Consider the following 13927-nt stretch of genomic DNA (forward strand, 5'->3'; position numbering starts at 1 on the left):
GGGCTTTTTCTCAGAGTTGGAGAGGTGCCCCTCACAGCTCCCTCCGTCCAGCGAGCAATGTGATCTCAGGCCACCTCTGGCCCTCTGGGAGACTGTAGTGGTGAAGCGGGGGCTCTAATGAGTGCAGGTTCTCGCCTTCTCCCAAAAGTCACGCAATGGATGCTGAAGCCACTGAGCCCCCGGACGCCCCTGGAACGTTGCTACAATAACGGGGGCAACGTCAGAACATTGCAACACTGGCGGCGGGAGGGAGGTGGTGGGGGCGGCGGCGGGAAGGATTTCCAGACTGGGGGCCGGGCTAACCATGGCCGAGGGCGGGGAGAAGGCGGAGTTCTGCCTCACGGCCCTCTATATAAGCGGGCAGTGGCAGCGGCTGCGCGGTGATACTGACCTTCAGTGTGTCAGTTTCAGCGCCATGGCGCCCTCCAGGAAGTTCTTCGTCGGGGGGAACTGGAAGATGAATGGGCGGAAGAAAAACCTGGGGGAACTCATCACCACTCTGAACGCGGCCAAGGTGCCGGCCGACACCGGTAAGCCCTCGCCGGGTCGGGGTCGGGATCGGGGCCGGGGCCGGGGCCGGGGCCGGGGTGTGGGGAAGGTCGGGCGTGGCAGCGCTCTCTCCCGAGCTCGGTTAGCCGGGTGTCCGCGTGGACCTGGATGCAGGGGTGAGGATAAGGGCTATTGGGGGGTCCGGACTTCGACCCTGCAGCCGCAATACCGGGGGTGTGTCGGAGGAAGAAAGGTGGGGCCACATTTAATGGTGCCCTCCGACCGCGGGGCGGGAAAGGATTTCTTGGGTCACCGGGAGGAAGATGGCCCCGGGGCGCGGGCTTGGGCTGCACCCAACAGGAGCCGGGGATAGGAGCGGAGCCCCTGCGAACGATCGCAGGAGGCTGGTGACAGCCATAGAGTGTGGGGGAGGAGGCTGAGCCTGCGTGCAGGGTTCCAGCTACCTGCCCCCTCGACCGTCTGCTCCGTGCGCCGCCGCACGTAGCCCACGACTCCTCCCCGCTCCTCGCTGGGCGGGCCGAGTCCCCCAGACTAGCGGCTGCGGCCTGCTGAACTACACGCTCTATCCTTTGCCCTCGGCAGTCTGGATGACTGCTGCCTTCCGACGAAGGGGCTGAGCAGGTGCCAAACAAGATGGGCCATTTGGGAATGAGGAGCTATTCTACAGTTTTCTCCAGGCCGGAAACGGGAAAGCACAAGGCCTCTCTATGAGCTAGTCATCTCACTGCCACCCACGGGCAGAGTCTTTACCCTCCCACTCACCTAAATCACAGAACCACGGGCTTCATCAAAACGGGCCCTGGTTTATTCCCCAAAGACCCCAGTGCAAACCCAGGAGTTGGCTGCTTCTGCTTTTGCTAAAAATCCTTGCCTGGGGGTGGTAAGGATGGGCTATTTTAGAAGGGAGGCGTGGTTGGCTCCAAGAGAATGCTGAGTCTAGGAGGTGCCCAGGCCCAGAATAGCCTGGGGAAATCAGAACCACAGCTGTTAAAGAGCAGAGGGCAGGGCAAGGGCCATGGCCTCCCAGGGACACCTGGAAGGCTCAAGGAGTTGGGTACAAGCCCAGCTTGGGCTGGCAAGTGGACAAAGGTTATCCTGCCGGGATGAAAAGGAGTGGAAAGCAGAACTAAGAAATCAGGTGAGGGGACTCCAAAACCCAAGATGGAAGTCTGGAGAATGGCTTCCTTATGACTTCATCCCCTTGTGCTGTCTTCTCTCCAGAAGTGGTTTGTGCACCCCCCACCGCCTACATCGACTTTGCCAGGCAGAAGCTAGATCCCAAGATTGCTGTGGCTGCGCAGAACTGCTACAAAGTGACTAATGGAGCCTTTACTGGGGAGATCAGGTGAGATGCAGGCAGGAGAGGGGTGTGTGGGGGCTCTGCCCTCACTTTCCTCATTGAGGGGAAAGCCAAAGGGTGGGCTCTCTGCTGAAGCACGGCTTTCTGTCTCTTCCTTTAGCCCTGGCATGATCAAAGATTGTGGAGCCACGTGGGTAGTCCTGGGGCACTCGGAGAGAAGGCATGTCTTTGGGGAGTCTGACGAGGTTAGTAATCAGGAGAGGAGGTACGAGATTCCTTATTCCAAGGGGGGCGTCTCACCAAATCTGTTACTCAACAGCTGATTGGACAGAAAGTGGCCCACGCCCTGGCGGAGGGACTTGGAGTAATCGCTTGCATCGGGGAGAAGTTGGATGAGAGGGAAGCTGGCATCACTGAGAAGGTCGTTTTCGAGCAAACCAAGGTCATCGCAGGTAACTCAGTAGAAAGGGACCTTTGAGCCTGGACAGGGCTATGGAGGCACAGAAGGTGGGGTGAGATGCCCTGCAGCCTAATTTGATCCCCATCCCATGCTGATACAGGAAAGGAAGGAAGAAGGTTAGAACCCTTGCATCATCCATACCACTTCTGTTCCTGCCTGGATGGTATAGATGCCACTTGGAGTTCCTCCAACAGCCACCAGGGGGCATTAGGCCACCATCATTCATCATTCCCTGGGCTGTGGGCTGGATAGCTCCTTCCCGTTCACCCTTCCATCTGTGATCTCTGTCCCACAGATAATGTCAAGGACTGGAGCAAGGTTGTCCTGGCCTATGAGCCTGTATGGGCCATTGGTACTGGCAAGACTGCAACACCCCAACAGGTAACCAAGCCCAGGAACTCTGCCCTTACCTTACCCTGCCTCAGTAGGACTAGACTGCCACAGAGATCACCTGAGCCAACCTCTCATTTTAAAGACAGGAGCCCCCAGCGCATCTACCTGGCCCAGTCGGTAGTGCGTCTGATTCTCTGATCTCGGGGTCATGAGTTCAAGTCCCACATTGGGTATAGAGATTACTTTAAAAAATAAAATCTCCCCCAAATAATAATGATAATAATGAAGCCCCCCCCCCCCCCCCCCCCCGCCAAGCCTAGAGAAGGAGAGTGATTTGTCCAAGGACATCTATTCCAGGGCCTGGGTGGAATTGGAGCTGTGGTATTCTGACCCAGATCTCAGGGTTCTTGTCCCGAAACCACATTGCCTGTCTTCAGTGGGGCCCAGAGTCTTTTAGCCTTTGAGTGAAAGGCAGAAAGAGGCTTACTTAGTCTGGCGTCTTGTTTTAGGCCCAGGAAGTACATGAAAAGCTCCGGGGATGGCTTAAGTCCAATGTCTCTGACGCGGTGGCTCAGAGCACCCGTATCATCTATGGAGGTAAGTGGGTTTGGCTCCAGCCTGAGATGGGGGTGGACTCAGCCCTCCTATCCCATCCCTGACAATTCTCTCTCTCTTCTCTTCTCCATTCCCAGGTTCTGTGACTGGGGCAACCTGCAAGGAACTGGCAAGCCAGCCTGATGTGGATGGCTTCCTCGTGGGCGGGGCTTCCCTCAAGCCTGAGTTTGTGGATATCATCAATGCCAAACAATAAGCCCATCCGTCTCCCCTCCTCTTCCTGCTAAGCCAGGGACTAGGTAGCTCAGAAGCCCAGTGACTGTGCTCCTATCCCCCCACACACATCCCCACCCCGCACATGCTTCTGATGGTGTCACCTGCCCCCCTCGTGGCCAAACTATACCTCTTCCTTACTGTTTACACCTTACCCTGTAATGGTTGGGACCAGGCCAATCCCTTCTCCACTGACTATAGTGGTTGGAACGAAACAGGTCACCAAGGTGGCTCCTCCTTGGCTGAGAGGTGGAAGGGGTGGAATTTGCTCATGGGTCCCCGCTCGGTCCCCAGTGAGGGCAGGAGAGAGAAGCCATCCTCCTCTCCCATCTCCCGCCATGAGGCCAAGGGCTGAGAGAAAGTCCTGTTCTCCCCTCAGAGGCCAGGGGTGCTGTTCTCTCCCATGGTGCCAACGCCTGTGTGTGTTGTATATGTGAGCAGTCCCACGTGTGGGGGAAATAAACACCTGGCACTAAGCCTTGTGGTGTGTCCTTCTTCACTGTCCTTGCCCACATCCCCTCTTTTTCCTTTCTGAGGCAGCCGTAGGACACTTGTGCACAAAAAAAAAAAAAAACAAAAAACAACCACAAACAGGTTTCTACGACAGCACATCTCTTACTGTTTTTACTTGAAAAAATGTCCTGCACACCAGGCCCCGGCCTCCATAGCCTCCCCTTCTGCCCCTCGGGAAGGCTCTAGGGCCGTAGGGCTCCCCAGAGCTAGGGTTGGGGGAGGGGCCCAGCCTCACCTCCCCCCACCCCACCTCCTGGCTTTAAGTAGCTGGTCTAGGCCAGCGGTGCCTCCTCCCCACTCCCCAGGGGAGGGATGGTTTTAAGGCCCCAGCACAATCTGTGGTATCTCAGGGGTCACTGGTAGAGCAGGTAGCGCTTCATGGCAGGGGGCAAGGGCAGAGCAGATACCTGGCCAAGCCGGGTATCCCCCAGGGCGTGGCGCACACACAGGCGGCTCAGGTGCAGAAGGGAGTGTGGCTCCGCTGGGAGAGAGAAGGAGGGGAAGGTAAGTAGGGGTGCAGCCACTGGCCCGACCTCCTCAAACTATGGGGTCCTGCCCAAGTTCTCTTCTGCTTTCCTGCCCTGAGTCATGGTTGAGAGGGAGATCTAAGGCCCCCGGGGCTGGGAGGCTCTGCAGACTTCACACATCCCGGGCAGCTGGGGGTGAAGCTCTAGCTAAGGCCCTCCAAGCAACAGGCCAGGCCAGTTCTGACAGTGGTGGAGCTGGTCTAGGTTTTGATTCCGTAAAGCCTTGGAGCTGGGGCTGATGAGCCCTCCCTCCTCCACTCTACAACAGCTGGCCATGGGTGACCGGAGGAGAAGTACTCTGCAACTTGCAGAGAACAGTTCAACCAGCCCCAAGCTCTGGCCCCAACCCCTTCTAGAGGAGGCCCCTCCCCTGAAGTCCCCTCCCAGGGCCCTGCCTCTTCGGCGTTCTCCTTCCAGGTGCCCAGGGCCCCAAAGGCCCCTTACTGGGGTTTGAGGAGGGAAGTAGCACAGACAGATCAGAACCCAGGGAATCTGGTACACACCCTGGGCGTCTGGCACTGCCAGTTCTCTTCCTACACCTCGCCCAGCACCCATTTAACCCTGTGCACCTCTTGCTCCGGGAGCTGATATCTGCGGTGAACCCCTAATCCCTGGAGCGCCTCCCTCTGTTCTGAGGACTCACCACTTACTAGCAAGTTGCTTTCCCAAGCCTCACTTTCACCTCTATTGCTGCTGGGACAATTAGGTAACATGCGTGAAGACCCTTAGCCATTCCCCACACTGGAGGCAGGTCAGGCTATTCCCTCTGCTCTTGTAAAGTGATGAGCTTCCATCCCAAACCACAGCCACCAGTAACAACACTCTCCCCACACCTGCCCCAGGCCTCACCTCTCCTTCCGCCCAGGTAGCTGATGCGGACCTGGCACTGGCCCCAGACAGCGCTTACTGCCGGATAGAGGGTCCTGCCCTTCAGTCCTCGGAAGGCTGGCCCCAGGTAGGTGCCCCCAATAGCGTAGCCCAGAGTTCCCTCCTCCATGTCCAGAACCACCAGCAGCCTCTCCGGCACCTCCAGCTGCTCACCCTGAGGTCTGGCTGGATACTGGGGGGCCCCGAACCCCTTGCTCTGATGGTACAGCTTCCCCCGCCCGATGTCCCAGCCCCACGACTCGCTGTTGCTGCCCAGCAGCGCCGCATAGTGGTCAACCTGCAGCGGGGCGAGGGCCGTGGCCACGCCCACCACGGCGTGGGTACCCCTCTGCTCCCGGGGCCAGCTGATCTCCCAGGCGTGCAGGCCCCTCGAGTAGCCCTTCTTACCCCGGGCCCCATCAGTGCTCTGGGCCACGGGCCGCCGCTCGAAGCATAACCCCCCTTCCTTGACCTCGATGTTCTCCGAGCAGTCCTTGGGGTTCCAGCCGTGGCGCTGTTGGGCTCCCAGATCAGGAGGGGGAGCAGACAGCAGCTCCTCCAAACCCTCGGGACAGGAGAGGTCAGGGTACAAGGTCTGTGGGGTGGGGGTGCTGCTGCCGCCCCCTGCCAGGGCCGTCTGGCCCATGGAGGTGAGGAGCTTGGAGGACTCCCCGATTCTTGCTGGGGCGCCTCTCTTCTGAAAGTTGATCCTCCGGCTCGGGATTGACCTGGAGAGGACTTGGGAGAGAAGAGGGTGTAAAGGGCGGGATCCTGGCGGGGATCCCTCACCCAGGCGTCTCATCTTTTCATGCATGTTTGCCCACCACCGCTCCACTCCCTCTTCGCCCCCCACCCCCGCCCCAAAGCTCTTAGGCCCATCACCCTGCCCTCGCCCATCTGTCCCGGTCTCCCGAGACTCTCGCGGGTTCACCCCCTTTGGATCTCTCCAGGGGTTGTCCCTTCTGCCCACCCCGTGCCCCGTCACCGCCCCCGCACCTCGCTTGGCTTTCCAGGCCGGGAGTCACAGGCCGTCAGGAGGAACCCCGCCGAAGATAGCCGAACGGCGCAGGGCGCAGACTGCCGGCCGCTTCCGCCTCCAGCACCTCCCTCGGCCTCGCCCCGCCCCCAGGCCCCGCCCCCACGCTGCCCTCCGGGGCGGTTAACCCTCTCGTCGCCGCCCCAGGTCGCGCCCCGCCCCGTGGCAACCCCCCTGGGGGGCTCCTCGCGGGAGGTTTACACTCCACTCGGGTCGCTGCTGCGGAGGGCACGCCCCACCCCGAGGACCCGCCCCCCCAGGACCCATCCCCGGACGGTTACCCTCTGGCGCCCGCCTCGAGGTCCCGCCCCGCATGGAGACCCTCCTGGGTGGTTAACCCTCCTTGGCAGCCACGGAGTCTGCACCAGGCTGTCGAGGCTCAGAATGAACTCTGACGGGATCACCGCTTTGGGATCCCAGGAAGTGCGTTCGCCATCGTCAAGACCTTTGAGCCGCTTGAGCCGCTCAACTCCTGAGCCCCTAGAGATGAGGGGCATGGGGTCAAGGAGGGGCTTTCGTTGTGTTGGCATCTATTTCTATGTCCTTTTGATTCTGGGTCACTGTTTCTGGACCGGTCGCTTTCTGCCCCACTTGTAAGGGAATCTGTTTTATGCCTGAGGCTTTGAACTATGTTTTCAGAGGTAGGTGTCCTAGGTCTGGTCTTCATCTTGGATGTCAATCCATTCCTGAGCTGTTGGTCTCAAATGGTGGAATAGAGTGGTTAAGACTGGTTGTGAGTGAAGCTATGTCACTCATTAGCTCTATGACCTTGCGGAGGTTGCCAAACTTCTCTAAACCTGTTTTTTCTTATGTAAAATGGGAATAATGATAGTAGTCACCTCATAGGGTCGTTGTGGAGTTGAAATAGTCCAGGTAGAGCACTTAGCACAGAGCCTCGTGCGTATTCATGCAGTCACTAAGCATAATTATTATTGTTAACACTTACTGAGTGTCCACTCTATAGAAAGGCAATGTAATATAGTGATGACAGATGCCAAATGTGGAGCCAGGCTAACTGGGGGTGAATACCTGAAACCCAGTATGCACATGACCTTGGGCAAATTACTTAACCTCCCCAGTGCCTGTTTCTTCCTCTGTAAGTTGGAGATACTGTTGGTATCTACTGCAAAGGGCATTGTGAGGATTCAGTGAGGTTATATATATGTAAACCCAGAGGAGCTTCTGGTTCAAATTTAATCATTTGTGCTAAGCACTGAAGATGCAGCCGTGAATCCCAAGGAGGTTACAGGGACATTTATAAAACAGTTTATCATGTAGTAGATGAAATTATGGAGATACAAAGAAAGTATTATGGGACTCAAAAGGATGGAACTCCTAACCAAGGATCAAGCAGTTAGGCAAGTGTCCTGGAGGAAGTTAACACTGGGCTGAATCTTAAAGAATGACTAAGAATTGGCTTGAGAGGTGGTTCTGCAGGATGGGGGCTAGGTTTGGGGTGCTGCATGGAGAAGACATTCTCCAGACAGAGGGGTCAGCATGAAAAAAGCCAGAAGCAGTAGATGGGAAGACTTTGGTGTCCCTGCAACTAGAAAGGAAGCAGGAGAGACAAGCCTAGAAAAGTCAGTGCCGGATGACAGTGACCTTGTAGATCAAGCTAAAGAATGCAAACGTTCTCTTGTTGGACAGGCCAGTAATGGGGAGACACATAGGAGGGAAGCAGGAGAGGAATATGGTCAGATATTCGTTTTAGAAAAGCCCTCCTGGAGTGCCTGTCTCGCTCAGTCAGTAGACCATGAGACACTTAATCTCAGGCTCATGAGGTCAAGCTCCACATGGGGTGTAGAGATTATTTAAAAAAAAAAAATCATTAGAAAAACCACCCTGGCATAGCAAATGTAGAGGAGGCTTCAAGGGAAATACGATGAGAAGCAAAGAGACTGGTTACAGCAGCCCAGGTGACAAGTGGCAAGAGCCTGAAGTAAGGCAGTAGAAATAAGGAAGAAAAGAATTCAAGAAACACTGATGAAACTGCAAGATTTGGTGGCTGATAAATGCTGAGGCGAAAGAAAGGGAGGTTTCTAGCCTGGAAGACTGTTGGAAAGTGGTACCGCTAATGCAGAAAGAAAAGCAATTGGAACGGGGCAGGGGGGTGGGGGGAAGATGAATGCACTTTAGGACATGTTTTTGAGGTGCCCGACCTGAGCCACAACCAGATAGAACCATTCAGAACACATGTGAAAACTGCAGGTCGAAGGGTAGTAAGAGGCCTGGGCTGGAGATATAAATTTGGGAGGTGATGCAGCCTTCAGCCAGAGGCTGAACTGTGGAGAATCAGTGAGGGGACCCAGAGACAGTGCGTAGAGAGAGAAGAGGGTTAAGGAGGACACAGTGAGCAGAAAATGCAAGCTTGATCACTCACAAGAATTTTTTGGTCATTAGCAACTTTGGTGAGAGAGCACATGTGGGAGGTGGGAGTCTAGGTTGAAGAGGCTGACTTGGCATTTTCTGTAGGTCAGGTGCTGTTGTGCTACAAGCTTCACATTTTGGGGGGATAGAGAGTTGGGAGAGATAGGGTGATAATCATGTCTCATAGTCAAAATTACCCTTGAAAATCCCTTACCTACCCCATCTATTAGATACAGCGTATGTTAGTTTTGTGTAAAACACAGTATGTGGCAGTATTCTACAATGATGTATGAATAAAATTGTATAATTTTAATTGAAGACAAAGAAGAAAACATATTAAAAGGAAAGATGTGATCCTGAATACCTGTCATCCACCTAACCTAGATAATCTTGCCAGTGTGATGACAAAAATAATGACATCATGACCATGGATAGTGGCCTATGATAAATGTTAGTGCAGGAGCTGTGTGATAACTGCGTGGTTGAAGGCTTAGGGGACAAAGAGCAAGCCTCGGTCATGATGAGTCTAGTTCAGGTTCAGAAGTGCACTGCTCAGCTGCTCGTTGTTTAATACATGGTATTCACCAGTTGTCACCCCAGAATCTTGAACTGCTCAAACATTTGGGGTGTGTGTGTGTGTGTGTGTGTGTGTTTTAACGAGAGAGCACAAGTGGGGGAGAGGGACAGAAGGAGAGAGAAAAATCTCAAGCAGGCTCCACACTCAGCACCAAGCCCGAGGTTGGGCTCAACCCACAGCCCTGGGATCATGACCTGAGCCAAAATCAAGACTGGGTCGCTCAACCAACCGAGCCACCCAGGCCCCCCTCAAATGTATTGATAATAGCTCAAATATTACATAATGCTACATTTTATCTTTTTACTTTTTATTGAAATGTAGCATATGTAATCTTTAAAAAAATTGTTAACGTTTATTAATTTTTTTAAATATGAAATTTATTGTCAAATTGGTTTCCATACAACACCCAGTGCTCATCCCAAAAGGTGCCCTCCTCAATACCCATCACCCACCCTCCCCTCCCTCCCACCCCCCATCAACCCTCAGTTTGTTCTCAGTTTTTAAGAGTCTCTTATTCTTTGGCTCTCTCCCTCTCTAACCTCTTTTTTTTTTTTCTTCCCCTCCCCCATGGACTTCTGTTAAGTTTCTCAGGATCCACATAAGAGTGAAAACATATGGTATCTGTCTTTCTCTGTATGGCTTATTTCACTTAGCACAACACTCTCCAGTTCCATCCACGTTGCTACAAAAGGCCATATTTCATTCTTTCTCATCACCATGTAGTATTCCATTGTGTATATAAACCACAATTTCTTTATCCATTCGTCAGTTGATGGACATTTAGGCTCTTTCCATAATTTGGCTATTGTTGAGAGTGCTGCTATAAACATTGGGGTACAAGAGCCCCTATGCATCAGCACTCCTGTATCCCTTGGGTAAAGTTTATTCATTTTTGAGAGACAGAGATGAGTGCAAGCAGGGGTGGGGCAGAGAGAGAGGGAGACACAGAATCTGAAGCAGGTGCCAGGCTCTGAGCTGTCAGCACAGAGCCTGATGCAGGGGCTCGAACTCACGAACCATGAGATCATGACCTGAGCTTAACTGACTGAGCCATCCAGACACCCCAGATATGTAATCTTAAATTCAATGAATTGTTATGTATGCTGAATGGCCGTCATCAAAAGGATCAAGAACATTTCTAGCATCCCAGAAGGCTCCTTCTTGCCTTTTCCTTGACACTGCACCTGTAAAGGTAACTCTTATTTGACCTCTATCAGTATAGATTTGTTTTGCCTGTTCAATTTCATATGATACCATATATTATATATATGGTATAGTCTATTCTTTTGTGTCTGACTTATTTTTCTCAGCATGATGACTGAGTCATCTACCTTGTTGCATGAAATGGTAACTCATTATTTTCATTGTTATACATTAATCCATCCTATGGACATACCACAATTTATTCTACCTTTGATGGCCATTTGTTTCCAGTTGTTAGCTATTATAAAGCTACTATGTACAGTATTGTATAAGTTTTTAGTGGACCTAGGCACTCACTTTTGTTGGGTGCATACTTACATGCAGAACTGCTGAGTTATAAGGAATATAATGTTAACCACATGTGATTTTCCAGTTTCCCTCCATAGAGATTTTATTCAGAAATTAAATCAGTCAGGTATTTCAGCATTTTTGCAGCAACTTCAATCTACTTATGATTTGATCTGGTCATCCCTTCCTGTTCATCATATTTTTGTCTTCTGGGATGATTTTATCAGTTCCTCAAGCTTTTTCTTAGCGTTTCTCAGTGGCTCTCAAGAAGTTCTTCACCGATGACTGGGTGGCTCAGTTGGTTAAGCATCTGACTCCTGATTTCAGCTCAGATCATGATCTCTTGTCTCAGTTTGTGAGTGCAAGCCCCGTGTCTGGTTCTAGCGTGGAGCCTCCTTGGGGTTCTCTCCCTCTCTCTCTGCCCCTCCCCTGTGCTCTCTGTTTGTCTCTCTCTCAAAATAAACTTCAAAAAAAATTTTTAATAAAGTTCTTAAATTTCTTTTAAAAATTTTTTCTTAATGTTTATTCATTTTTTGAGAGAAAGAGAGACAGAGTGCAAGTGGGGGAGCAGCAGAGAGAGAGGGAGACACAGAATCCAAAGCAGAGTCCAGGCTCTGAGCTGTCAGCACAGAGCCTGATGCAGGGCTTGAACCCATGAACTGAGAGATCATGACCTGAGCCAAAGTTGGCCACTCAACCGACTGAGCCACCCTGGCACCCCTTCAATTTCTTTCACAAAGCCAACATGACCCACTTGTTAGGCCATTTTAACAATGTGTTTCACTTTTTTTTTTAAAGTTCATTTATTTTGAGAGACAGACAGCAAGCAGGGGAAAGGCAGAGAGGGAGGGAGAGAGAATCCCAAGCAGGCTCCACACTGTCAGCAGGGAGTCCAATGCAGGGCTAGAACCCATGACCGTGAGATCATGACCTGAGCCGAAATCAAGAGTCATATGCTTAACCAGTTGAGCCACCCAGGTGCCCCTTTTAAAATTTTAAATGTTTATTTTGAGAGAGAGAGAGAAAGAGAGAGAGAGAGAGAGAGAATGAATCCCAAGCAGGCTCCATGATCAGTTTACAGCTTGATGTGGGGCTTGGTCCACAACCATGCAATCACGACCTGAATGGAAATCAAGAGTCACTTAACTGACTGAGTCACCCAGGCACTGCAGTGTGTTTCACTTCCCTGTCAATAGAAAACCCTTAAAATCCTAAACACATTCTTCCCAACACGCATGGCCTGTTTTAAGCTTGATTGTTGCCATGACTGTTCAATAGAAGTGTTGTAACCGGCAAGACTGAAGAATGTCCAACACTTCCAACCTTACCACATTTAGATTAGGGTCAGCATTCATGGCTCTGAGAGTCAGAGTCTGGAATCTCAGCCTCGTGGATGTGACTGAAAAATCATGCTTAGGTCAGCAAACTGATGGACAGCGGTGATGTTGGGAAAGGTAGTCTTCGATGACTCTAGGAGCACGTTCATAAAGAGTGTGGTACATCAGATGATATGCCAAGGTCTTCCTCTATGAGGTCTTACTTGACTTGTAGAATGTAGAACTGTAAATCCCAGCTGTGGAAAGTGCTGCGGTCACCTAGCGGTTTGCATGTGATTGCTGGAGTACAAGCTTCTTGTTTGGTTTTGCTTTGTGTTTTAGGGCACTGGATCTGTATCCCTGTAGAACACGTCTGGTTTTATTAAAGAAAGGGCTACACTGCCACCATGACAGAGGAGGAGAATGGTGGTCACAAGGCCATTAATGATTTTCAATCCAGGGCCTTGTGTTTCTAGTTTGGAAATATAAAAGCAGTTGGGCATCCCCCCCCACCCCCAAGATACCAACCTCGTTATATTCTAAAAGATAGCCATTTGGCCAGCAATTGTTTTTAGTAGCTCTGGGTGGCTTTTACTCTCTGTTCTCCACAGACACAGCCTCACTAACGGTTTGCTGGTTTTAAAAGATGAAGTGGTTTCTGAACGTTAGGCCATCCTTGCCTGGTTTTGAAATCCTTCCATCTGAAGCTCTCTTCTTCTCGGGCAGGAGGTTGAACTAGGCCTTGAGACCAAGAGCCCCCCCCCCCCCCCCGTTTTTGTTTTTTGGTGTTTTTTTTTTTGTTTTTGTTTTTGTTTTTTTTTTGTTTTTGCCACGTATTTCATTGTTAGGCTCATATATTTGGTTCCTTTCTTCCAGGAATAAATTTGTGCTCTTTGAGTCTTCATTAAAGGTTCATCACACTTACTTTGGTGTCGCTATAGCAGTTACGCAATAACTTGGAAGACCTACTACCTGGCTTCACAAATTTGTTGAATCTTGACCGCTCATGTGAATTTCTTGAGGTTCTATTTATGTGCCAGGTCGGAGGTGGACATAACCACCCCTTGGTAAAATGGTTGGATTGCCTTCACATGGGTCGTGTTATATGGAAAAGAGGCATCTGTTCTGTAGTCTAGTTCTAAAAACGAAACACTGGAGTCGCAGTCAGTCTCCTAAGATACAGGCACGGAGAGGCCGAGAACTGGAGCCAAAGAGAACATGGCCTAGTCTCCCATCTGACACTGGCGCGGAACGGTGGCGGGCAACCTTCTGCCCCCTATTTAAGAAGTTCGCGTTAAGTGCGTCTATGATTAAAACCCCATCCTATCTCATTAAGTCCTCACACTGAAGATACCCCAATTTTTACAGATTCGGAAACCGCGGCTCGGAGAGGTTAAGCGACCCGCCCAAGACTACAGGGCTGGTAAACGACAGCGTCAAGGATTTAAAAACGGGAAGCCACTCGCAAAACACCAGGGCGGCGACGAAATGGCGACCGCAGAAAACCTGTAAGCCCGGGCGAGACGCCCCGCCCCGCCCCGCCCCGCCCTCCGCTGCCGCCCCGCCCTCCGCTGCCGCCCCGCCCTCCGCTGCCGCCCCGCCCTCCGCTGCCGCCCCGCCCTCCGCTGCCGCCCCGGGCGCTCGTTTCGTAACTGCGGCGGAGGGCGGGGCGCTGACTCCCGGCCCGCCGGCGGTCACGTGGGCAGTCACGTGGGCGGGCCGCCAGAGCGGGGGCTCGCACGCCCCCCAGCGGCCGCACCCGTTGCCGGGCGCTCCTCGCGTCCCACCTGCCTGCCCCGACG

The 13927-nt window shown here is 52.5% G+C and overlaps 2 protein-coding genes across 2 annotated transcripts; one reads left to right on the forward strand and one right to left on the reverse strand.

Annotated features, from left to right (window-relative positions):
* The first annotated feature begins 295 nt into the window (after nt 1-295).
* On the forward strand, nt 296-3908 carry TPI1 (triosephosphate isomerase 1). The gene is made up of 7 exons (XM_030321575.1): nt 296-530; nt 1732-1855; nt 1971-2055; nt 2130-2262; nt 2566-2651; nt 3113-3200; nt 3296-3908. Exons 1-7 carry the CDS (start codon nt 305-307, stop codon nt 3412-3414), a joined length of 861 nt encoding a protein of 286 aa, XP_030177435.1. The 5' UTR covers nt 296-304; the 3' UTR covers nt 3415-3908.
* A 118-nt stretch (nt 3909-4026) lies between these two features.
* SPSB2 (splA/ryanodine receptor domain and SOCS box containing 2) lies at nt 4027-6440 on the reverse strand. The gene is made up of 3 exons (XM_030321574.1): nt 6335-6440; nt 5321-6076; nt 4027-4425 (listed from the first exon to the last, which is right to left on the reverse strand). Exons 2-3 carry the CDS (start codon nt 5982-5984, stop codon nt 4298-4300), a joined length of 792 nt encoding a protein of 263 aa, XP_030177434.1. The 5' UTR covers nt 5985-6076; nt 6335-6440; the 3' UTR covers nt 4027-4297.
* Between the last annotated feature and the right edge of the window lie 7487 nt (nt 6441-13927).

Source organism: Lynx canadensis, chromosome B4 (genome assembly GCF_007474595.2).
Source record: "Lynx canadensis isolate LIC74 chromosome B4, mLynCan4.pri.v2, whole genome shotgun sequence".
Taxonomy (NCBI): Eukaryota; Metazoa; Chordata; class Mammalia; order Carnivora; family Felidae; genus Lynx; species Lynx canadensis.